Source organism: Pleurodeles waltl, chromosome 4_2 (genome assembly GCF_031143425.1).
Source record: "Pleurodeles waltl isolate 20211129_DDA chromosome 4_2, aPleWal1.hap1.20221129, whole genome shotgun sequence".
NCBI classification, from domain to species: Eukaryota; Metazoa; Chordata; class Amphibia; order Caudata; family Salamandridae; genus Pleurodeles; species Pleurodeles waltl.
Window position 1 is genome coordinate 745,116,500 of NC_090443.1, and position 24,067 is coordinate 745,140,566.

A 24,067-nucleotide genomic window follows, 5' to 3' on the forward strand; every position below is an offset into this window, starting at 1 on the left:
AAGCACTGGGAGCTTATGCGTTTCAGAATATTGTGCCAATGCGTCTCCTAACACTCCCCGTCTGGGACTTTAGAAGCAACTGGAAGCCTACATGGGGATATTCTCAAGAATGTGCATTGTGCAAATATCATACTGAATCTATAAGACACCTATGCCCTCATTACAACCCTGGCGGTCGGTGATAAAGCGGCGGTAACACCGCCAACAGGCCGGCGGTAAAAAAAATTAAATCATGACCACGGCGGAAATCGCCAACACAAACAGCCACTTTAACACACCGACCGCCACGGCGGTAGCAACAAACACCGCTGCGGTAACCGCCAACAGCCATGTGGAAGACAATGTACTGCCCACTGCATTACAACACGTCTGTCCGCCAGCTTTTCCAGGGTGGTACCAACGCCATCAAAAGCATGGCTGAAACTGTACTCTGAAGGGAAACGACTCACCGCTGGGCTGGGTTCTGGCCACCCTGTCCCAAAGTGAAGGATGGGGGGGTAGGGAATAGGTCAGTGTTGGCGAGGAAAAGCTTCTTAGGGACACTGGGGTGGGAAGAGGGTGAAGGTTTGGGAGTGGAGGAAGACGGAGTGGTTCTAGGAGGTATCAGTCTGCTGAGTTTGGGTGCAGGTGCATGAGCTGGATTCTGTTGTGAGGTGGACGGCTGTTGGGTGTCTGTGTGCTTGCGTTTGTGTACTTTGGGAGGAGGGAGTTACAGACACAGTGGGAGAGGACACAGGGGACGTGTGCATGGATGTGGGGGTGGTGACTGCCAGTGAGGGGCGTGCTGGTGATGGAGGTAGTGGATGAGGATGTAGTGCATGCAGGTGTGAGTGGAGATGCTACTGGGAGGGAGGTCGACGACAAGGAGGAGGGGGACACAGTGGAGGCAGTGGATGTTGGTGTGTCTTCATGTGGATGGTGCTTGTGTTTGCCTGAGCCACTTCTGTGTGTTGATTTGGGTGATTGCTGGTCTGAAGGTGTGCTTGGGATAGGCTGGGGTTGAGGGGATTGGGACTGGGTAGAGTAAGTTGGAGCGGGGAGGCTGGAGACAGGGACAATGGCTGCCATCAGTGCGTTGGCCAGAGCCTAGAATGCTCTCTGTTGTGCCGCCACACCATAGTGAATGCCCTCCAGGTATGCATCTGTTTGTTGCAAATGCCCTGCTACACCCTGGATGGCAGTCAGTATAGTTGACTGCCCAACAGAGAGGGATCTCAGGAGGTCAATAGCCTCCTCACTGAGGGCAGCAGAGCTAACTGGGGCAGGGCCTGAGGTGCCTGGGATGAAGGAGATGCCCACCCTCTTGGGTGAGCAAGCACAGGAAACACGCTGAGGAGCTGCTGGGAGGGTGGTGCTGGTATGGGGGTGGCGGCTGTACCTGTAGTTGGGGTGGTCACAGAGGTGTCCACCACCGCCAGGTATCTGCCATCGGAGGAGGTGTTGCTGTCGGTAGTGTCCCCTCCTGTCTCCGTCGTGGTGCTCCCCTCACCCTCCGTCCCACTTGTGCCCTCACCGTTGGTGGATTCGGCATCCAGGCCCATGTGGGATGCAGCTCCCTCCGGTGCCTCTGCTCCTCTGCCAGATGATGCTAATGCACATAAGGACAGGGTGACAAAACAAAAAGGGGGGGAGAGACAGAGGATACACTTAGTCAGTGCCAGCAACAACACTACCGTTGGCGTACACAACTCACAGGGAACAGCCCTATGCACTAGGCCATGCACTACCAGTTACCTTGCTAGTAACCAGGCAATGGGGTACAATGCCTAACGCCATTAGCTGCACACCTGAAACCCACAGGACCCTGCCCAGTAGTAATTGTCCACTAACATTATTGGGGTTGAAGTGCATCTGAGCTTGCCCATCATTGAACATACCCTGCCATGTTCGCCCTGGCCTAGGGGCACCCACAACCCACATCCCCCACCCAGGTAAAACCTTAACGCGCGCAAAGTCAAGATTCTGAATCTGTACTCACCCCCTTGGGGCTGCTGTGATGCCTTCAAGCTCCCATCCAGCTCCGGATAGGCCACCGCCAGGATGTGGAACATCAGGGGGTTCAGGGTATGACTGGCACCCCTTCCTCGTTGGGAGGCCAGCCCCAGCTGGGCCTCCGCCATCTTCCTTGCCAAGCAACACAGGTCCTCCCACCGTTTGCGGCAGTGGTAAGTGGTATTAGTCATACCGTCTGGACTGTTATACTCATGGCCGAACATATCCCCCCATCCACTTACACACATACATTGCCCACCATACATGCAGCACACTTCCCAGGACCACTCAGACCCCACCCTACACAAGGCTTACACACACAGCAATCCATCCATACATTCATACCCCACGCATCATGCTCACAGTGTACTCACCTGTTTGTCTGGAGGACCATAGAGTAAAGTGTACTGGGGTAGGACCCCATCCACCAGTCTCTCCAACTCCTCCGAAGTAAAGGCAGGGGCCCTTTTCCCAGACACTCGAGCCATTGCCGCTTCCAGACACAGGTCACAGCAGCACTTGCAGTGTAGGTCCTCTCCTGTTGAAGGTCAGGTAGCAAGTGGCACAGATAGAAAATTGCGGTCACGTCAGCGGCGGTGTGTACCATCACCGCCGGCGTACATCGCCATTGGCTCCTGTAACCCATAGGGCCCAATGATAACCAATGTGGTGTTGCGTGGCGGTCATCGACCGCCGAACGCAACGGCGCTCAACGCCAGCGGAATTACCTAATTTCCACTTGTTTCTCCTCACAGGTCAGACAGCCGCCATTTCAGGGGGGCACAGGCCATGGCACCTAACTGCGTCACAGCAGACCTTGGCATATCAACTGACTTACGAGTACACATACTGTTTCTGTAAAGCAAGAATTGCATATTAATTGAGACATATGTGTGAAAATGACCTTCTGCTCACCGTTTTTCACCCTAGAGTTCAACCCCTTAGGATGAATAGGAGATGGAGACATCCCCGTGTACAGACCCCTGGTGCACCTGCCGACAGTTGAGGACAGGAACATTATCCTGACCTACAGACTTGATAGGGCCACAATCCAAGAACTGTGTGCCCAGTTGGAGCCAGACGACCTGATTTCAGCTATCCACCACCCCACAGGTATCCCCCCTCTACTGCAGGTACTGTCAGTGCTCCATTTCCTGGCAAGTGGTTCCTTCCAAGCGACATTGGCCATGGCATCAGGGATGTCACAGCCTATGTTCTCAAACGTGCTGACCAGAGTGTTGTCTGCCCTGCTGAAACACATGCGCAGCTACATCGTATTCCCCCAGGTGGAGGATTTGGCCACAGTGAAGGCTGACTTTTATGCACTGGGACATATCCTGGGTCTGTGCATGATGCCTTTATCTTGAGGAACAGCAGCATCCCATATGTGATGTCTCAACTCCAGAGGCACCAGGTGTGGCTAATAGGTAAGCCCATGGCCCCCACCCAGTTGATGTAGTTATATGGGTGTGTGTTTGGCACTAAGGTTTAGTGTGTGGCTAACAGGTATCCCTCAAATATTTGCAGGTGACTCTGGTTACCCCAACCTCTCATGGTTACTGACCCCAGTGGGGAATGCCAGGACAAGGGCAGAGGAACGTTACAATGAGGCACATGGGCGAACAAGGAGGATTATTGAGAGAACCTTTGGCCTCCTGAAGGCCAGATTCCGGTGCCTCCATCTGACAGGTGGATCCCTGTACTGTTCACCCAAGAAGGTGTGCCAGATCATCGTTGCATGTTGCACAACCTGGCCTTGAGTCGCCAGGTGCCTTTTCTGCAGGAGAATGAGCCTGGGGATAGTCGTGTGGCAGCGGTGGAGCCTGTGGACAGTGACGAAGAGGAGCAGAGGAAGAAGATGTGGACAACAGAAGTATACTAATTCAACAGTACTTCCATTGACACACAGTTAAGGCACTGTAACTTCACCTTCCATTGCAGTTTTCTGTTTGACATTGAACATAACAGCCTGATTTCCCTATTTCTATGGCCATTTACTGTACCCTTTGGCATCTCTATTTTCATATCTCTGTGCCCCACTTTGGCTCCTGGTGTGTTTACTGCTGCCCACTACAGGTCATACCTATGTAAATATTACAGTACATTTGAATTGCAGTGTTTACAGTTTGTGAAACTAATACATGTGACAAACAATTGCCAGACTCCATATTTGATTTTGTTCCAGGGGTGTTTATTTCTGTGATAATAAGTGTAGGGGGTATTGCAATGGGCTGGGTTGCTGATGGAGGAAAGTCCAGGGTAGAGTCCAGTCTATTTGTATCACAGGTGCATTGCCCAAAGGGGCATAGGAAAGGGAGCAACGGCAGTTCAAGGTGTACAGGGTGACAGAGTGGGACAGAAGGGTGACAATCAGGAGAGTCTTATTTCCTGGCGGGGGACTTGGCAATGTTCTCTGGCTTCTGCCTGGATCGCAGGGACCGTTTGCGGGGTGGTTCTCCTTCTGTAGGGGGTGGGGTGCTGGTGGCCTGTTGTTCTTGTGGCGGGCCTCCTGTCCACTAGCCTCGGCGGAAGTGGAGGGCTGTTCTTCGGTTTGGCTAGTGTCATGGGCTCGTTGGTGTGCCACTGCCTCCCTCATGGTGTTGGCCATGCCAGCCAGCACCCTTGCAGTGGTGACCAAGGTGGTGTGGATGTTCCTCAGGTCCTCCCTGATCTCCGGGTACTGTCCCTCCTGCAGCCGCTGGGTCTCCTGCAGCTTGGCCAGTATCTGGCCCATGGTCTCCTGGGAATGGTGGTATGCTCCCAGGATGTTGCTGAGTGCCTCGTGGAGTGTCGGTTCCCTGGGCCTATCCTCCCCCTGTCGCACAGCAGTCCTCCCAGCTTCCCTGTTGTCTGGTGCCTCTGTCCCCTGAACCGTGTGCCCACTGCCACTGACCCCAGGTCCCTGCTTGTCCGGGGTTTGTGGATCCCTGTTGTGGTGGACACACTGCTGATTGAGGTGTCCTGGGGACAGACGGATGGGCCCGCTGGGTGAGTACTGTGGTAGTGTTTCCTGAGGGGGGAGGCTGTGCTGTGGGTTGGGACTGTGCCTGGGTCACCGACTGTCCAGAGGTCCCTGATGGGCCAGGTTGGTCACTGTGATCCAGGTGTGCAGAACTGCTGTCATCACTGTGTGCCTCTTCAGGGGGGAGACTGGATGTTGCTGGCACTTCCTCTCCGGTGACGTTGAGTGGAGGTCCTGTGGGGATGTAAATGCAGTGTTATTGTATCTGTGTGCGCCATCTTGTGCATGGATATGTTTCCCTCTATGGTTGTTATTTGCAAGGCAGCTTTGGCTTGTGTGAGTTGTGCTTGGTTTGGCTAAGTGATTGTCACTAGTGTCCATGCTGTGGTGATGAGTGTCGATGCAGGTCTGTGATGGGTGTCAATGCATTGGTGTTGCATGCAGGGCTTGGTATTGGGATGGGTGGGTTGTGATGGTGGGGTATATGTGAGGTGGTGGGGTGATGAGGGTGATGGTAGGGGTTGTTGTTTGTGATGGCATGCAGGTAGGGTGGGGGATAAAGTAGTAAAGATTTGACTTACCTGAATCCAGTCCTCCTGCTACTCCTGCCAGGCCCTCAGGATGCATGATCGCCAAGACTTGCTCCTCCCATGTTGTTAGTTGTGGGGGAGGAGGTGGTGTCCACTGCTATCTGGTGCCTTGCTACCACGGAACGTACCTTCCCCCGTAGGTCATTCCACCTCTTCCTGATGTCATCCCTTGTTCTTGGGTGCTGTGCCACGGCATTGACCCTGTCCACGATTCTCCGCCATAGCTCCATCTTCCTTGCGAAAGATGTCTGCTGCACCTGTGATCCGAATAGCTGTGGCTCTACCCGGATGATTTCCTCCACCATGACCCTTAGCTCCTCCTCTGAGAACCTGGGGTGTCTTTGTGGTGCCATGGGTATAGTGTGAGTGGTGTGTGGGTGATGTGTTGGGGTGTGTGCTGTGAGGTGCTTGGATAGTGTATGGGTGATGGTGTTTTGTTTCTCAGATTCAGTGGGTGCTCCTGGCTTGTCTCTCTCTCACTTGCCAAAATCTTTGGGTCGTAAAGGGTAGTGGGTAGTGTGTTTTATATTTGTGTGGGTGTGTGGGGTGAGTATGTGTGTCAGGTGTGTGTATTTTGAATTGTCCAATGTGGTGTTGTTTTGTTAGTGTGTGTGTATTTTGAGCGCGGCGGTGTGTACTGCCAATGGTTTACCGCGGTTGAATGACCGCCGCAGTGATTCGTGGGTCATGATGCTGTGGGCGTATTTCTGTAGGCATGAAGGTGTCGGTTTTGGTACTGCCATTTTATCACTGACCTTTGGGCTGACGGACTTGTGTGTGTGTCTGTATAGTGGTGGATTTCTATGTGTAGGTCACAATACGGGTAGCGGTGTACCGCCGCGGTCACGGTATGATGGCGGCAGTCAGCATGGCGGTAAGCGGCACTTACCGCCAATGTTGTAATGAGGGCCCTAGTTTGTTGTAGCCCGCAATTGGCCTTGGAGAGACGTCTCCTTCTAAAACCGCTTTTCCTGAAATATGGCATAAAGTCATGCATAGAAGCTATAATGCTAATATTCAGGGCCGACACCCCAATGGAACCCACGAAAAGCTCACCGGCAGTTCGAGACTGCAAATTAGATATTGGAGTGAACTTTTAGTTTTGACTATTCTGTATTACTTTACTCAGTGTTTCCCGCTGCTTACTCACCCATGAAAAGCTCCTTGATATCTTGAGACTCTCAGTCAGACCTTGGAGTGATAGGCCAGACAGGGCAGCTCTGTTACAGATTTTCAGTTCTTACTATTTTGCATTCCTTTACTCTGTGTTTACCGCTCCTACTTCAATGGTCAGACTGTGGGGAATCTTGGTATAAGCAACAACCCTTCTATCGCGTGCTTGTGGATTGCACACCAAAGGATGAGACTATGCGGTAACATCATGCACTTCCTGTCATCGGCACTCTAGTTTTAAGGTTTTAGATCTTTTAGAATAATCGCATCAGATGAAATGAGAGACCTCAATGACAACCTTTGGCTGAGCATCTACACTGATATGCAGATTGCATTATATGTAGGCTGCTCATATATATTTAATCTCATTAGAACTGAAAACAAATGACAGGTTTCTGATTCTAATACAATTTGCACTGACATTTACACCTGGATGCAGTGAGGCAGATGATATTGTACATGACTAGAAGTATTTTTATGGTAAAGTATATGTACTTTATGCAATGATTTTAAGTAATTATGCAAGAAAAGTGCTACTACTACCACTGTTATCTAGTTACACGAACTGGGGCAAAGTTATAAGTTCTGGCAGGTTGCGAAGGAGCACAGCTTGGGTACACAAGGTGGATTGGGACCGGTCTTCGCATTTTCCTTCGGACTTAGAATAATTTTTGAAAAGCAAAGACTGTAGGTTTGCCCACCAGTGGTTGGCTGTGCCCTCTTGAGACATTTGGCATCCACTTCACATGCCCATACTTGTAACACTGTACCACTTGGGGACAACTTTCCTGTTTTCTTCTAGGCATATTAGGCCTGGGTCTCCCTCCCCTGTGATCTATTTTAGAAAGTTTTGAGAGAGCTCCTCTGTTTTTATCCCTCCCCCTTTCTTCTGGTGGGTCCACTGACCACCCTTTTGGCAATACACCAAGATGCCTTTTCTGACACTCTAATGCTGACCCAGATGCAGGGATGTGGAATTCCTATGCCCGACGCCCGGGACATCTTGTTTGGGGTCAAGGGCAACAAGTTTTTATGTTTACTTTGTCCTTGGGACAAGTAGGCCCAACCCCCCTGCAGCACAAACCCTTTGGTTGCCTGTTTACAGAGAGTTGAACTCTCTGCAGTTGAGGTAATGTGTTTCCAAAGGATAATGCTGTTCGAACTTGTATTTATGGTTCATTATTTGAAAGCCTTCATTATTAGGGTGCGTGCTGTAAATAAATGTTTTAAGGTCACACTTCACTACTGACGTTGGTTCCAGTACAAAAAAAAAAAAAACTTGTACACACATGTTTGAAAAGTTTAGGCTAAGAGGCTAAGTATAATGCTCCTAGAATGCTCTCTGATTATATGCAAATGAAGTGTCATTTAGTAAAATGTGTTGATGCATGCTAGTATTTCCCAAAAATATTTCTAATGGAAAATCAGTGTAACCATGTTCAACACGATTATGGGAAGCATGAAAATAAACAAAGACTGACAAAGCCAACTGATCTGACATATTTTTATAAGTCTTTTAGTTTCATCAATGCGTGTCTTGTTTTGACATGGCTTTTGTAACACTTTATTGTTGTGGGAGCTACCAGGCCCTCAACATTGTAACAAACATTGGCAAAACCCCCCCCAAAAAGTTTTTGAACTCTTAAAGCACACGTTGCCACCAGCGGCATAACAAAGGCCCCGCAGCCGCCCTCCAGGGGGCCCCGTCAGCACAGCACCTGTCCTGAGTGAGTCTGGAGAGGGGGCTCCTCCATGTTCTTTGCAAAGGGGCACCCTCCAGTTTCGTTACGTCACTGATTGCCACTGTAGTTCCTGACACTGAACAAAACTACTTTGTGTGGCAATATGCTTCTTGTGGAAGAGCAGAATGCGATCACTCACAGTAAAGCCAGCCGAAAGAGAGAGAAATAGAAGTTTAATAAAAACAAAATGTCTTTGTTAACACCAGACCTAATTAGGGACCAAGACCCACATGTAGGTAGCTTTTTGCATGTCGCAAACAGCGACTTTCGCTGTTTGCGACGTGCAAAAAGCACATTGCGATGCACAAACCCAGTTTTGCGATTCAGTAACCTGGTTACCGAATCACAAAACGGGTTTGCGACTCGCAATTAGTAAGGGGTGTTCCCTTCCTAATTGCAACTCGCAGTGCAATATAGGATTGTTTTGTGACCGCGAACGGGGGCGCAAACCAATCGCAGTTTGCACCCATTTCAAATGGGTGCTAACACTTTCGCAAAAGGGAAGGGATCCCCATGGGACCCCTTTCCCATTGTGAATGTCACTGTAAACATTTTTTCAGAGCAGGCAGTGGTCCTTTGGACCACTGCCTGCTCTGAAAAAATGAAACGAAAACGTTTCATTTTTCGTTTTTGTTATGCATCTCTTTTTCCTTTAAGGAAAACGGGCTGCATTACAAAAAAAACTGCTTTATTGAAAAGCAGTCACAGACATGGTGGTCTGCTGTCTCCAGCAGGCCACCATTCGTGAGGGGGTCGCAAATTGCGACCCACCTCATGATTATTCATGATGTGGGCATTTGCGAAGCCCTTGCGAATCACAGATGGTGTCAAGGACACCATCCTACTTTCGGATTTGCGACTCGCAATTTGCAGGTCACAAATCTGAACCTACCTACTTGTGGCCCCAAATTCTTAAAGAAGGTCACAAAAGTGCACCCATGGTATATGTCGTACCCCTATAAAATATTTGTGAACTGTATTTTAGCGTGGGTAAATACGATGTGTAGATTTGCTCATGTGAAAATCTATTGAGCATTTGCAAGTTCATTTTCCCTCCAGCCACTTTCTTCCCAACCCTGGAAGAAGTTCTAATTCTGCCATTGTCAGGAGTAAATGTCCAACCTTTCTTATTATGGGGAAATATTAGAGAGAAGCTGGTAAAAATCTTTAAAACATGCAGGTTAGTAGGTTTGCAGACTCAAAGGCATTCCAGCCCTGGAACTATTGCTTACTGCTTCCTCCAGCCCCAGTATGCAGATCTGCAGAAAGGTGGCAAAATAAGGAAATTTCTACAGTAGGGATTGAAACTCCAAGTATTCAAGCCCTACTATGGTAGTAGCCCTGGCATAATCAGAGAGGCTATTAATTGCTGCCATAATTTGTCGCCACACTACATGGCACCAAAGGGACAAGTAGATCTTTTTACAGGACAAGTAGATTTGAGAAGCAACCTGTCCCCTGGACAAGTAGATATTTTAATAAATTCCACACCCCTGAGATGTCCACATCCTTTTCAAGCTCCTTGGGGTCAGTGAGCTTACTGTCAACTCAGTGTTGGCATAACTCAGTAAGACCGATGCTGAGCATGTGATCCCACAAAATTAGATTGTACAGCCCAGTAAAATCATTCACTTTGCTGCCTCTCACCCAGCCACTCAGTGGCTTACTGGAGTGGTCCAGGAAATCAACTCAAGACTGGTTTGGCAATTTCTGGTTGTCCCTGAACCTGATGTGATACCTCCCAGGGGTCAGCTCAGACTTTGTAAGTAAAATGGCTTTCATCAAAGCATACCTTATCTGATCCTCACTTCTAAAGTAAGAAAAACTCCCTCACCACTGGGGGCATGTGTTTCCACAGGCTGGCTCCCCAGTCCTCTTCTGGGAACCTGTGCATCCACAGAACTATCTCATAGGTAAAAAACATTTATCTATGTCATCCCCCACTACAGGCATCAGGTCCTGGAGTGTGTGGATTCTCACCTCTCCAGAGGCCATTGGATTACCGCCACCATTGTTGCTGAATCCTGCTGCTCGTGTGCCTTTTATGTCCATCTCCTTCAGGCTCCTCTCATGAGACAGTCTCTTCCTCCAGAGCCAGCTTTCCTTTTATTTTAACTTTGGCAGTCTGCAGCCTGAACACTTTGTTCTTGCTTTCATGCCTCAGGGGACAGGCCTTGAGAAGACACACTGCTCTCTACTGTGCATTAACAGGAAGGGCATTACTGCTAAAACATTGTCCTCCTTCTCCTCAGGCTACTGCAGCTCAGGGGCTGTGGCCAGGCCCCTCTCCTCCTATGAGTCCACATCCTCCTCCTCAAGGTTGTCATCATCTGGCTCCTCTATAGGGGACTGCATCCTCTTGACCTCATAGGCATAGAGGGCTGCCTGGAGTCTCACCATTGCAGCCTTATTTACTTCCTTCATTCAGTCCCCTTCTTTGAAGAGCCACTGAAGCTCAGCCTTGCTTAGACCATCCACTTGATCAGATGTATCTTCTTTGTAGTAAAAAGGAGGTGAAGCAAATTCAACTTTGGAAATAGAGAAAAATAGGCAAATAAAAAACTAAGGAAAGTTTAAAAAGAGGTTGGATCTGATATCAATTTATTTAACTGGATTTTTAGTGTTACACTAATCGCTGTATGGTATTGCACATACACAGGCACTAGATCCCACCACTAAGCACCAATGTTAGAAATCGGGTTTTTGGTTGAGGTGGGTATACAGTGGGAGACTGTAGCCAACGAGGGCACCACGATACAGGATATCCCTTGTGTGAGGAGGCGCTGAATAGGATTTGCTGCTGCAGGGAAAAACATAGCATGAGCTTCTGCAAAGTTAGGCGACTGGTGATGCACCTTGGGGGGATCGGCAAGCAGGTAGGTCCTGGTCTCCACTCAGTTCTCAGGGCATTTTCTAAGTCAGACGTTTTGAATTGAGCTTGTTTGGATGCCACTTCAAGGCCCCAGACTGTGTGGGCACTATTTGTAGGGCAGGACTCACTTTAGACAGGGTCCAGGTGCAGGCTTCAGGTTGGGGCTTTTTGTGTCCCTTTGCTCAGAACAGGAAGCTAGTCAACTAGCCCTTGGATCACTCTGGTAGTCCGGGATTCAAGCAACAAGACAGTCCTCCAGCAGCAGGGCACTGTTCTGAAAGCTCAAAGTAGGCTCTCAGCAGCAGAGCAGTCCTCTGAAGTATAGAGCAGGCCTGAGTGTTCTCCGCAGGTCCAGGAGTGAATTGAAAAGTGTGTTTGAGGGTCCTATTTTATAACCGGTGCCAGCTTTGAAGTGGAAGAAACTTCTGAAGTTTCCTCCTGACAGATGGTTCTGGAATTTTCTTCCTCCCTCCAAGGGGGCTGAGGTAACTAAAGTCTAGTGTGAAGTTCTGTGTGAGTGTACTAAACAGTTCCTTAAAATGTAAGTGGGAAAGGGAACAGTTCCGCCCCACACATCCTGACAGGATGGGCCCCATTTACCAACATCTAGTCCCACTTTGTCTCACTTACTGGGAGGACTACACAAAGGCCAAACTGCCATGCTAATCACAGTCATGTGACTAATGACATAGGCTGCAAGCACCAAATGATTAGGACAAAAAAATGACATTTTTCTGTGGGTGACTTTTTTAGAATTGTGACGAAAATCAGATTTTCCCATTAAAGAGAATTTTAAGTTACAATTCTTTAGATACCAAACACAATATTTCTACCTGCTTCCAAACAAATGTTAACACTTATTAAATGTAGTAAGGTAACCCAATGTTATCCTATGGAAGAGGTAGGCCTCATAGTCGTGAAAAATGATTTTAGGTGTTTTTCAGGACATGTAAAACTTACAATGACATTAAATACAGTATACCCTGCCACTGGACATATGTAGTTGTGCGGCCGCAGCGATGTTTGCATAAACATGGATAATTATAGACTTGCTGCACTTGCCACATAATCCATCATCTGTTGCATGATATGCTGATTTTAACCAAAAAAACGTTTCTAGTTCGAACGGTTCAAAAGTTACTAAGAATGCAGCGAAACGTGCTGCAGTACAATGAAAGGACGTTTGCAAAGCTGGACTCGTCACCTTTCTGTGGCTTATTGTTATATTTCTGTGTTAAAGTACTAATGGGGTGCAACCAATGTCCATACAGGGTTACCAAGTCTAAAAATAATGAAATAATTAAGTTATACTTTAACAAAATGTGCTGCATTATGCGGCATAATTTGGCTTTATTTGCTGCATAATTTACTCAACCCAGTGCATAATTCCCCCCCCCCCCCCCCCCCCCATCCCCCTGCTACGTAATTACAGTGGCCCTGCCTATAGGCTGTTTAGGATCTACCTTAGGGGTGACTTACATGTACTAAAAGTGAAAGGGCGTTCTAGGTCCGGCAAGAGGTTTATTTTGCCAGGTCAAATTGGCAGTTTAAAACTGCACACAGGCTGCAATGGCAGACATGAGACATGTTTTAAAAGACTACTTTGGTGTATGGCACAATATGTGCTGCAGGCCCACTAGTAACATTTAATTTGCATGCCCTGGGTATACGGTTTACCTCTTCGCTAGGGACTTATAAGTAAATTAGATGTGCAAATCGGGTGTATTTCAGTGTTACCATGTTTTTTTATGAGTGAGAACATGCACTTTAGCATTTGTCAGCAGTAGTAAACTGCACAGCTGTTTAAAGCCAGCAAAAGCACTTTTCAGAAAACTGGAGGGGAGTAGGAAAAATGTTTGGAGGAAGACCAACCTAAGGCTGGCAACTTTAACACCTGTCCATCCATGAACCTGGGGACAATTTCTTGTCCTTCCTCTGCTCACTAAGCCAGTGACTTGTTCTGGTTGCTGCAGCTCTTCAATCTGCAACAGATTGACTGGCTCTTCAGACATGCTGTTGTATTACTGCTGGCTGGTTGTCTCTTTACTGTCATCGTACTTTCATCCTTGTATGGCGCAGTTTTGTGTCATTTGTTTGTATGAGCAGTTGCCCTTCTACTCCTGCTTTACTTTAAGGCAATGGGGACTCTGATGCCAGTTTCTGATAGTTAATATCACGTCCCTCATCATTGTGGGTCAAGCTGCGAATTGTATGTGGATTATGTATTTAGAGAATGGTGGACATGCTCAGTCTTCAAAGTGTTGCCAGGTTAGGGCTGAATTGATTTTGATTGATGAAACTTACTCTCAATTATCAACTTCTGTTCTACTGAAACGATGGAGGAATAGATCGAAAATAGAACATTAGTCTAATGAAAAAACCTGTGTGCTCCATAAGTCTGTAAAATAAGGCTTTAGTCTTTCTCACTGTGCTTTAGTCCAAAAAGGTTTTGTATAGCTTCCCCAAACACAGTACACTAGAAATTAAAAATATGAAGCAGTTTAGTTTTATGAGGAATTAGAAAGTGATAAAATATGAGTACAACCCAAATGGCATGTATGCACCATTACGTGCAGTACTGTTTTGTATTTTATATGCATGTGTTTTTGTTGAAACATATTCTGATGATCTTAAATGTTTTCAAAATTCTAAGATTAACAAACCTGTATGTCCTTTCAGTGAGTTCCTGAGGATATTTTACTTATTTGAGTGCGCTGACTCATTTATGAGATCATGTTTACCCCACCCCTCTACAAGCAGCGATACCAATTTGTGAAGGCTCTAGTGGAAAAACACCAACCAAAAAAGGTAGGTTGGTTTAAATTTTAATTTGTTCTCTAAAAACAGATTTCCATAAATGCCTCAAATATTGCTTTTACATTTTTTCTGCTGTTGGTGTTCTTATTTGGCCCTAAGCGTGGACTTCTGTTAAGTGTCTAAATATCTGGCTATTCATAAAAGTGCACACTTTTGGTGATGTCCTTGTCTTTCAAAATTAAACGGTAATACCAAAGATTACCACAAAGGAAATGTAAGGTCATCCACAAGCGGAAGCTCATTGTAGGGTAAAGTATGTTTCTAAAACAATTTTGGTTGACTTGATGCCTGCATGATAATCATTGTATATCAAATAAATTGCTAATATTTTCACGTTTAATTAAAAAAAAAAAAAGAAAAACAACTTTTTATTGATTTTACAACCAAGGTCAAATCTGTGTTCCATTTCATATTTGCACAACACACAATATCACAACCAGTAATACAACACATCATTATGTCAGCAATATTCATTCAAGAGGAGAAGCCACAGCATTTGTCGAACCAGAGTCCGCTCCCCCCTCCCTCTCTTTCCCGCATCCAAATACCTCCTTGTTGCATTGACTTGGTTTGCCCCTGTGAGTCCATGGCTTATCTGGGCAAGGTTCTAGGTGTTTGTCTCTAAATTCTGCCCAGCGTTTCCATACCTTGAAATGTTTCTTGGGGCATCCTCTTTCCATGTAGATTGGACGTTCCATGCCCATGCAAAAGCCATGCCAATTGGCCCAAGCCTCAACAGAGGGGGCAGCCACGTCCTTCCATGTCCTCGCAATATCTCTCTTGGCAATGACTAGGCCAGCCAAAGAAGCGCCTTCTGATATCTTGTGCCACCCAGATCATCCGCTACATGGAGTAGTACAAGTTTGGGGACTCTCAGGACTTTCCAATCCAGCACCCACTCTAATCACCCCAGAATCTCATCTCAGAAGTGAGAGAGAACAGGACAGTGTTAGAAAATGTGAGACAGAGTTCCCTGGCAGTTCCTGCATCTCAAGCACCCCCATCAGGTATCAGTCCCATACTTTGGAGCTGAGCTCTTGTGTGGTATACATGGTGTAGCAGCGTTAGTTGTATATGCCTCAAGTGCAAGGCTATTGCTGCCTCCCTGGGGGCCTCCACCACCTCTCTCCAGTAGTCATCATCAAGCTCACCAAGTTCCCCCTTCCAGGCCTTCCATACTGCCACCATGGGGTCCAGAAAGTTACCCAATAGCATTTTTATGTCTCTGACAGTTTGTGCTCCTTAACATTTGTAAGGAGAAGCTTAGCCTCCAGTGGGGAGAACTCCGGAATATCATCAGTTGCTTGTATGATCTGTATAAGGGCGAGGCAAAGTTGCAAATATTTAAAGAACTTAGTACTGTGTAGGTTGTACTTCACCTGTAAATCCTGGAAGGACTTTAACATGCCATTGTGTAGAACATTCCCTAAAGTTGAGATGCCAATGGTGTCCCATGCTGAGAAGCCACACAGGGCTGAGACTTGTGGGAGACGAGTACCCCACTAAGGTGGGATCTCTACCATCAACCTTTCTGCACATCCGACGGCCCACCTGGGTGATGGAGGTAGAATCCTCGGCGCTGCACCCCCATAGAGTAGGTGTGGAAGGCCCTGACGGCCCACAGCCCATTCTGGAGAGCTTAAACCGTATCTGCAAACCCCTCAAACAACCAGTCTTTAATTATGAGTCGATGTGCTGTCCAATAATACAAGAGGATGTCCGGAGTAGCTATGCCCCCTTCATATACTGGTCGGCAGCATCTACCTAGGGCAAAGCGGGGGAGTCCTCCTCCCAAGAGTAGCGTCCGAATGTGCACATTTACCTTTGTAAAGAAGGTCTTGTCACTTGATAAAGGATGATTCTGTAGTTGATGAAGGCGGCACAGCAACGCAACCATCTTGAAGATGGCAGAACGTCCCAGCAAGGACAAGGGGAAAGTGGTCCAAAACTAAAGTTACTAACCAGTCCCTCCAATTGCAATACCAAGTTCCCATCATACGAGCTCTGTACGTTCCCGTGACATACACTCCAGGGTACCTGAACCCTGAAGGAAGAATCCCTGACGTCCAAGGCATATCGACCCGACATGGGAATATGGGGTAGATTGCTGATTTTTTAGGGTTAATGAAAAGATTGGAGTAGGTACCGAAGATGTGTAAAATCTGCAGTGCCCTGGGCCCCAATGAATCTGAGTCTCCCAGAAACAGGATGTCACAGTGTCCTTTCCTCTGGATCTGCACGTCGCTAAACAAAAGGCCCACCTTCCGGCGTTACCAACTCAGAAAGCTATTATAGCACAGAGTTATGGTGAAGCCAGTCAGGAGGAAGGGAATTAGGGTAGTGAGCAGCAGGGAGAGAGATCTGAAAAGAAAAAGGTTAAAACAAATATGCATTTATTCATTCATAGAAATGCAACTTATCAATAGACTCTTAACTAAATGCGTCTCTGAGATATCAGATGGAGACCCCTTCTGAAATGAGGGCAAAGCCCCTTCTTTGAAACATGGAACAAGAATAAACTACGACCTCAGAAACAAGAGATGGCAAGAGCTTTGGACTATGATTTCACTCTGAATTCACAACATAAAACTTTGATCATGACCTAGAAAATCTCAAAGAGTTAAATATACTTTTCACATCCTAAGCTTTTCAAAGAACTATGAAATCTATGATTTTCTTATCTCCAGAAATGCTTTCACATTCACAACAATAAATACCAAAAGGTTTTAGTCATTGAACTTGAAGCGCTTTACTTAATAACACCAGGAAGCATTTTTACTCAAGTAGCCTGAATCACTTAGATTGTTGTCCCAAGAACCTTTTACTCCTGTGAATTGAAGCGCTTTGATTGTCGTGCCAAGAGTGCTTTAAACCTGAGGACTGAAGCACTTGAATTGCTATGCCAAGAGCACTTTACATCTGGAAACTGAAGCTCTTGAATTGTTGTGCCAAGAGCTCTTTACATCTGTGAACTGAAGCGCCTGAATTGCCGTGCCTAGAGCGCTTTACATCTGTGAACTGAAGCGCTCGAATTTCCGTGCCAAGAGCACGTTACATCTATGGACTGAAGCGCCTGGATTGTCGTGCCAAGAGCACTTTACCTCTATGAACTGAAGTGCCTGAATTGTCGTGCCAAGAGCGCTTTACCTCTGTGAACTGAAGCGCTTTAATTGCTGTGCCAAGAGCGCTTTACATCTATGAACTGAAGTGCCTGAATTGTCGTGCCAAGAGCGCTTTACATCTGTGAACAAAACACTTTGAATTGTTGTGCAAAAGAGCGCTTTACATCTATGAACGGAAACACTTTAAACTGCTGTGCACAAAAGCGCTTTACATCTGTGAACTGAAACGCTTTGAATTGCTGTACAAAAGAGTGCTTTACATCTGTAATCTAAAATGCCTTTGATCGTTGCGCCAAGGCCGCTGTACTCTAGAAACTGGAAACTCTCTGCTCGTTATGCTGAGGAGCGCTTTACATTTTGGAAGTAATGACTTCCTCCAAACTTGGATTCAGCAAGGCCCTACCGCTACGAGTACGACCTATTGGTTTTTGAATGCACCATGGGAACAAGGATACTTTGATTGGACGACACTCATGGGAATTGTAGTACCTTCATAGAATAGCACTGATAAGTGCACCTTGTCCACCAATGTCCTGAACCTGCAGCTCTATGAGCTTTGCCACAAGGCAGACGACGCTGATAGTCACCTTTGGAACAAGAGGGGATGACAAGTGGTGCGCATAAAGCGCAGCAGAGTCGCGCAGCGGAGTTTTGGGCGAGACCTGGACTGCGCCTGGCCTTATTCCTGCCATTACACCCCTCTCCCAAGCATAGTCCAGGGCCTGGTTTATCAGGATGGAGGAGGTGAAATCGTCGCACCAAACATGGTGCATGGACATGTCTTGCAGGTTCCCAAGAGTCATTTTCCGGTCCGTATCTTTTCCACAACACCAAGTACCAAAGGGAAGATCCTCTATATTTAGAGTCTAGAATAGATCGCACCTCATACTCCCAATGACCTTGGACTAATAGAGCAGCAGGTTGTGTGACACTTGAGGGCGAAGCAGGTTTAAGAAGCGAAGTGTGAAACACCGGATGCCGAATTTTCAAAGACAATGGTAATTTTAGCTTATATGTTACTGGGTTTACTTGTCGTATTACTTCATAGGGCCCTATGAATTTTGGATGAAACATATTTTTATTTTTGAATACAAAGTTTTTTGTGGCTATCCAAACTCTTTCTTTGATTGAATACTGGGGACCAGGCGGGTGTTTTTTGTCATATTGCATTTTATATTTTTTCGTTGCTTGATGAAGATTTGTTTGCAATTGGGCATGTATCTTTTTCATGTGTGTTAGCATATCAATGACGGCTGGAGTGGTTTGAGTAGATGTAGGTAAGGTAACTGGCAAAATGTGCGGATGACGCCCATATAAGCCATAGAAAGGAGTTGAGTTTATTGAAGAGTGGTGAGAGTTATTATAAGCCAATTCTGCAAGCCACAAAAGATCCAGCCAGGTTGTAGGAAACTTTGTTGCCTAGCATTGTAAATATTGTTTCAGAGTTTGGTTTAGTCTCTCTGTTTGACCATCCGTCTGTGGATGATAACTAGTAGATAAAGTCGAATCAATTTGTAGAGCCTTGCACCACTGTTGCCAAAAACGTGCAGAAAATTGCGTTCCTCTTTCAGAGAGGATAACTCTTGAAAGTACGTGAAGTCGAACTATATCTTTTAAGATGATAGTCGCTAAGGTGTTTGAAGTTGGGAGTCCTTTACAGGCAATGAAATGAGCATACTTGTAAGACTGTCTATTACCTCTAGAATGGTTGTAAATTGTTTTATTTGAGGAAGACCAGTAATAAAATCCATAGAGATGTGTTCCCATGAATGATTGGGAATGGTGTTATGCCATTAATTGTGTTTGACCAATGACTTTGTGTTTCACCACTGCGCATATTAGTTATTCAATGTTCATCAGTAGCACATTACATGTTGTATTCAGTTTAACTGCCTATTGGCTTTAACATGGCATTAGACATTACATTCTGTATTCAGTTTAGCTGCCTATTGGCTTTAACGTGGCATTAGACATTACATTTGGTATTCATCAATCAATCTTTGAATTTGTAAAGCGCTCTACGTACCCGAGAGGGTTTCAAGGCGCTGGGAGGGGGCGTGGGTGTTGTTACTGATCAAAGAGCCAGGTTTTGAGGAGTCTTCTGAAGGTGAGTAGGTCTTGGGTCTGTCGCAGGTTGGTAGGGAGCGTGTTCCAGGTATTGGCGGCGAGGTATGAGAAGGATCTGCCTCCGGAGGTCTTTCGTTGGATGCAGGGGACGACGGCGAGGGCGAGGTTTACAGAGCAGAGCTGGCGGGTCGGGGTGTAGAAGCTGAGTCTGTTGTTCAGGTAGGTTGGTCCGGTGTTGTGGAGTGCTTTGTGGGCGTGGGTAAGAAGCTTGAAGGTGATCCTCTTGTCCACGGGGAGCCAGTGAAGGTTTCTCAGGGGGTGGGAGATGTGGCTGCGGCAGGGTACGTCGAGGATCAGCCGGGCGGAGGCGTTTTGGATGCGTTGGAAGTGTAGTAGGTCTTTTGCTGGGATGCCTGTGTAGAGTGCGTTGCCGTAGGCTAGCCTGCTGCTGACGAGGGCCTGTGTCACCGTTCTTCTTGTTTCTGTCGGGATCCACTTGAAGATCCTGCGGAGCATGCGGAGTGTGTTGTAGCAGGAGGAGGAGACTGCGTTGACCTGTTTGGACATGGTGAGGGAGGAGTCTAGGACGAAGCCCAGGTTTTGTGCGTGGTTGGTTGGTGTCGGGGGGTTCCTAGTGCAGTAGGCCACCAGGCGTCATCCCAGGCGGAGGGGGTGGGTCCTAAGATGAGGACCTCCGTCTTGTCCGAATTGAGTTTCAGACGGCTGCTTTTCATCCATTCGGCGATGGATTCCATTCCTTCGAGGAGGTGGTTTTGGCTGTGTGCAGGTCTTTGATGAGCGAGAGGATGAGCTGGGTGTCGTCGGCGTAGGTGAGAATGTTGAGGTTGTGTTGTTGGGCTACTTGTGCGAGGGGCTCCATGTAGATGTTGAACAGCGTCGGGCTGAGGGATGAGCCTTGGGGGACGCCGTAGATGATGTCGGTGGCTTTTGAGCGGAAGGGGGGGAGGCAGACTCTCTGGGTTCTGCCGGAGAGGAATGAGATGATCCAGTCGAGGGCTTTTCCTTGGATTCCGATTTCGTGGAGGTGTTTTTCCAGATTGCGGTGGCAGACTGTGTCGAAGGCGGCAGATAGGTCCAGGAGGATGAGGGCTGATGTTTCGCCGTTGTCCATTTGACGTCTGGTGTCGTCTGTGGCGGCGAGAAGGGCGGTCTCAGTGCTGTGATTTCGTCTAAATCCGGATTGGGAGGGAGCCGGGATGTTGTTGTCTTCGAGGTGGGTGGTTAGTTGTGTGTTGATGATTTTTTCAATCACCTTCGCTGGGAAGGGGAGTAGGGAGATCGGTCGGACGTTTTTGAGGTCGTTGGGGTCTGCTTTGGGCTTCTTGAGTAGGGTGCAGATTTTGGCGTGCTTCCAACTTTCCGGAAAAGTCACTGTATCGAAGGAGATGTTGATGACCTTCCGTAGTTGGGGGGCGATGGTGGAGTCGGCCTTGTTGTATACGCGGTGGGGTGCAGGGGTCTAACGGAGATCCTGAGTGGATGGAGTTCATGATCTTGCGTGTCTCTGTGTCATTGACGTTGGTCCAGGAGGTCAGGTGGTTTGCGCAGGTGGAGCTTTCGGGGTGGGATCTGGCGTGGGAGTGGCGTTGAAGCTGTTGTGGATGTCGGTGATCTTTCGGTGGAAGAAGGTGGACAGTGGGTTGCAGAGTTCTTGAGATGGAGGGATGTCGTTGGCGCTGGGGTTGGAGAGTTCTTTTACGATGCTGAAGAGCTCTTTGCTGACGTGTGCGTTGTTGTCCAGGCGGTCTTTAGTGGGATCGTTTGGTTTGTCTGATGAGTTGGTGGTGTCTGCGGGTGGCGTCCTTGTGGGCTATGAGGCTGTCAGGTGTGCGTTTGAGGAGCCATTCCTTTTTTAGTTTCCTGCAGTAGTGCTTGGAGTTTAGGAGCTCATCAGTGAACCAGGTGGCTTTTCTTCTGACTTGGTTGTCGGTGGGTTTCTTGAGTGGCGCGAGGGTGTTGGCGCAATCGTTGATCCACAGAGTGAGGTTGTGGGCGGTGGTGTCTGGGTCGGTGGGGTCGGAGGGAGGGTTCTGGGCGAGGGTGTTGGTAAGCTGGTCTTCCGTAACTTTGCTCCAGCATCGGCGGGGTGGTTGTTGGGTGCGATGGTGCTCGGTATGTTTCTTGTAGGTGAAGTGGATGCAGTGGTGGTCGGTCCAGTGTAGTACGGTGGTGTGGTTGAAGGTGACGTGGGTGCTTGAGGAGAAGATGGGATCAAGCGTGTGGCCGGTGATGTGGGTTGGTGTGTTTACGAGTTGTCTGAGGCCGTGGTTTGTGAGGTTGTCGATCAGAGTAGTGGAGTTGGTGTCGTTGTTATTTTCCAGGTGGAAATGTAGGTCCCCGAGGAGGATGTAATCCGTTGAGTTGAGTGCGTGGGTGCTGGTGAGGTCGGCGATGGATTCGCTGAAGGGTATTCGTGGTCCGGGAGGTCTGTAGATGAGCGTTCCTCTGAGAGTGGTGTTGGGGTCGGTGTGGATGCGGAAGTGCAGGTGTTCGGTGGTCTTGAGGGTGTCGTCAGTGTGGGTGTAGACCCTGAGGGTGGATTTGTGGGCGATGGCTATTCCTACTCCGATTCTGTTGGTGCGGTCCCTTCGGATGATCTTGTAGCCGTCCGGGATGGCTATTGCGATGTCGGGCGCCGAGGAGTCGTTCCACCAGGTCTTGGTCAGGAAGGCTACGTCTGGGGCGGTGGAGTCGAGCAGGTCCCAGAGCTCGATGGCATGCTTGCGTGCGGAGCGGGTGTTGAGGAGTATGCAGTGGAGGTGTTTTTTTTCGGTCTTTGTAGGTTTCGTTGTTCTGTCACAGGTGAATCTGCAGTTGCGGCATGAGAAGGGTCCGTGGGTGTTCCTTGGTGAGGGCTGGAAGCATGCTGTGATGCAGCCGGGATTGAGGGCGTTGAGTTGGTCGGCCGTGTAGAGGCGTCTGGAGGTGCGGGGATCTCGCGGACCAGGGGGTGTGGTGCTGGGCGCGGTCCAGGTGCGGACGGGCGCAGACAGGCTTGCCTCTGTCACGCCAGCTGCGCGGACGTGCAGCAACCGCCATTAAGAAGGGAGGGGGAGGGAGGAGCAGCTGGGAGGCGGGAGGGAGCGGCTAATGGGGGCGTGAGGGGGGCGGGCCGCAGGGAGGCAGCGGCTCAGGGAGAGTCGGCAAGGGGAGCGCACAAGGGGCAAAAGCGGCAAAAAAGGCACAGAATGAAACTGAAAAAAGAACGGCACAGTAATTCAAGGCACAGAAAACGAGTCACAAGGTTAAGAAAGGCACAAAAGCACAGAAAACGAGTTGCAATAGCGGCACAATAATTCGAATTACAGAAAACGAGTCACAAAGTTAAAAAGGTACAGAAGCACAGAAAAACAACTCACAAATTAAAAAGGCACAAAAGCACAAGTCTAGTGACGATTACCAGAGCCCACTAGACACCAGGGATGAGGCACAGGCGGATGCCTGCTGGTGGTGGAGAGCCTCGAACACGCGATCTGCTACGTGTGCGGGGTCAAGGACAATGGGGCAGCTTGGTAGTGCTGCGGACGTGGGGGAGCGATTTCCTGACCAAAATCAGGTATTCAGTTTAGCTGCCTATTGCCTTTATCGTGGAGTTCGACATTGCAGTTGAGACATTGCAGATGAGCTGTGTTTTTCCACATGGTAGACGAAGCTGTGTTTTTCGTATTGAATTCACACCGAACCCTAGCGTGATAAGAGAGCGTATATTTTGTGTTTTCCTCTCTATAAAGCCCTGGGAACAAGTGAGGTTTGGAGACTTGGCCACTCTCCAACTCTTGTTCTGTTCCCACTCTGAGCCAGCATGTTTTGACTAAGGGGCATGTGAGCAGGCCTTTTACGGTGTCCCTGGGCAGCAGCCAGGGGGAAGTTTCCAAAGCTTCAGTCAGGAGCGGATGTCAGCTGCCTGACCTCCCGTTTGGGTGGAAAATCTCTTTCTCGCACCGGAGTCATCAACTTGCAGGCATGAGAAAAATGGCGAGCAGTGATAGGCCCTACGGTGATTAATTTTGACTTGTATTCTTTGCTTTGAAGTTATGCTATAATATAATCACATGTATTTGCTGTGTACATTGCAATTGAGAAGTACTTTGATATATTTTGCTTTCATTGCTGTGACTACTTTTAAACGTGTGCTTTCAACCTACTAATCTCGTCTCTCAGGAACCTCGTGGTGAAGTAATAATAATACATTTCTTTTTTAAACTAAGAAGTGCATTCCAGAGAAGTTTTGTCAGCTCGGTCATAAGATAAGGAAAGCAAAACAAACGAGTAGAGGTATCAGTAGACCTTTGGGCTTGCTATGTTCGCTTTTGCATCTTGCATATACTTCACATTATTGTAACATTTGCTTAAGGTCATGAACAAATGTAGGCCACCAAAAATACCTTTTCAAGAGTTCTATGGTTTTTTGAGGACCTGGATGATCTGCCAGAGGATGCTTGTGTAACCAATGAAAAGCTGTCTCTCTTAACTCCTCAGTAGGCTGAAATACTCTAGATTCATCTAGAGGTAAGCCTTGTTGAATAGACCTCTTGGTGTCTTGTTGTAACCATTCTTGCCATTTAGTGATGTGAAAATGATTACGAATTAGATCAAAAAACATTTCAGCAGCTACTAAACACAACACTTTTGAAGGCGTAATAATAGGTATGGGTTTTTGTTCAGTAGGCGTGATTGAAGAATCTTGTCTAGATAATGCATCGGCCTTA

General features: G+C 47.8%; 1 protein-coding gene across 2 annotated transcripts in view; it reads left to right on the top strand.

The window, feature by feature from the left end:
• HENMT1 (HEN methyltransferase 1) overlaps positions 1 to 24,067 on the top strand; it is a 436,221-nt gene that overhangs the window by 38,140 nt on the left and 374,014 nt on the right. For both annotated transcript variants that reach the window (XM_069232403.1, XM_069232404.1), the window contains exon 2: positions 14,011 to 14,139. In XM_069232403.1, coding sequence (XP_069088504.1) covers positions 14,065 to 14,139 — 75 coding nt within the window. In that variant the 5' untranslated portion in view covers positions 14,011 to 14,064. The remainder of the gene's footprint in view (positions 1 to 14,010; positions 14,140 to 24,067) is intronic.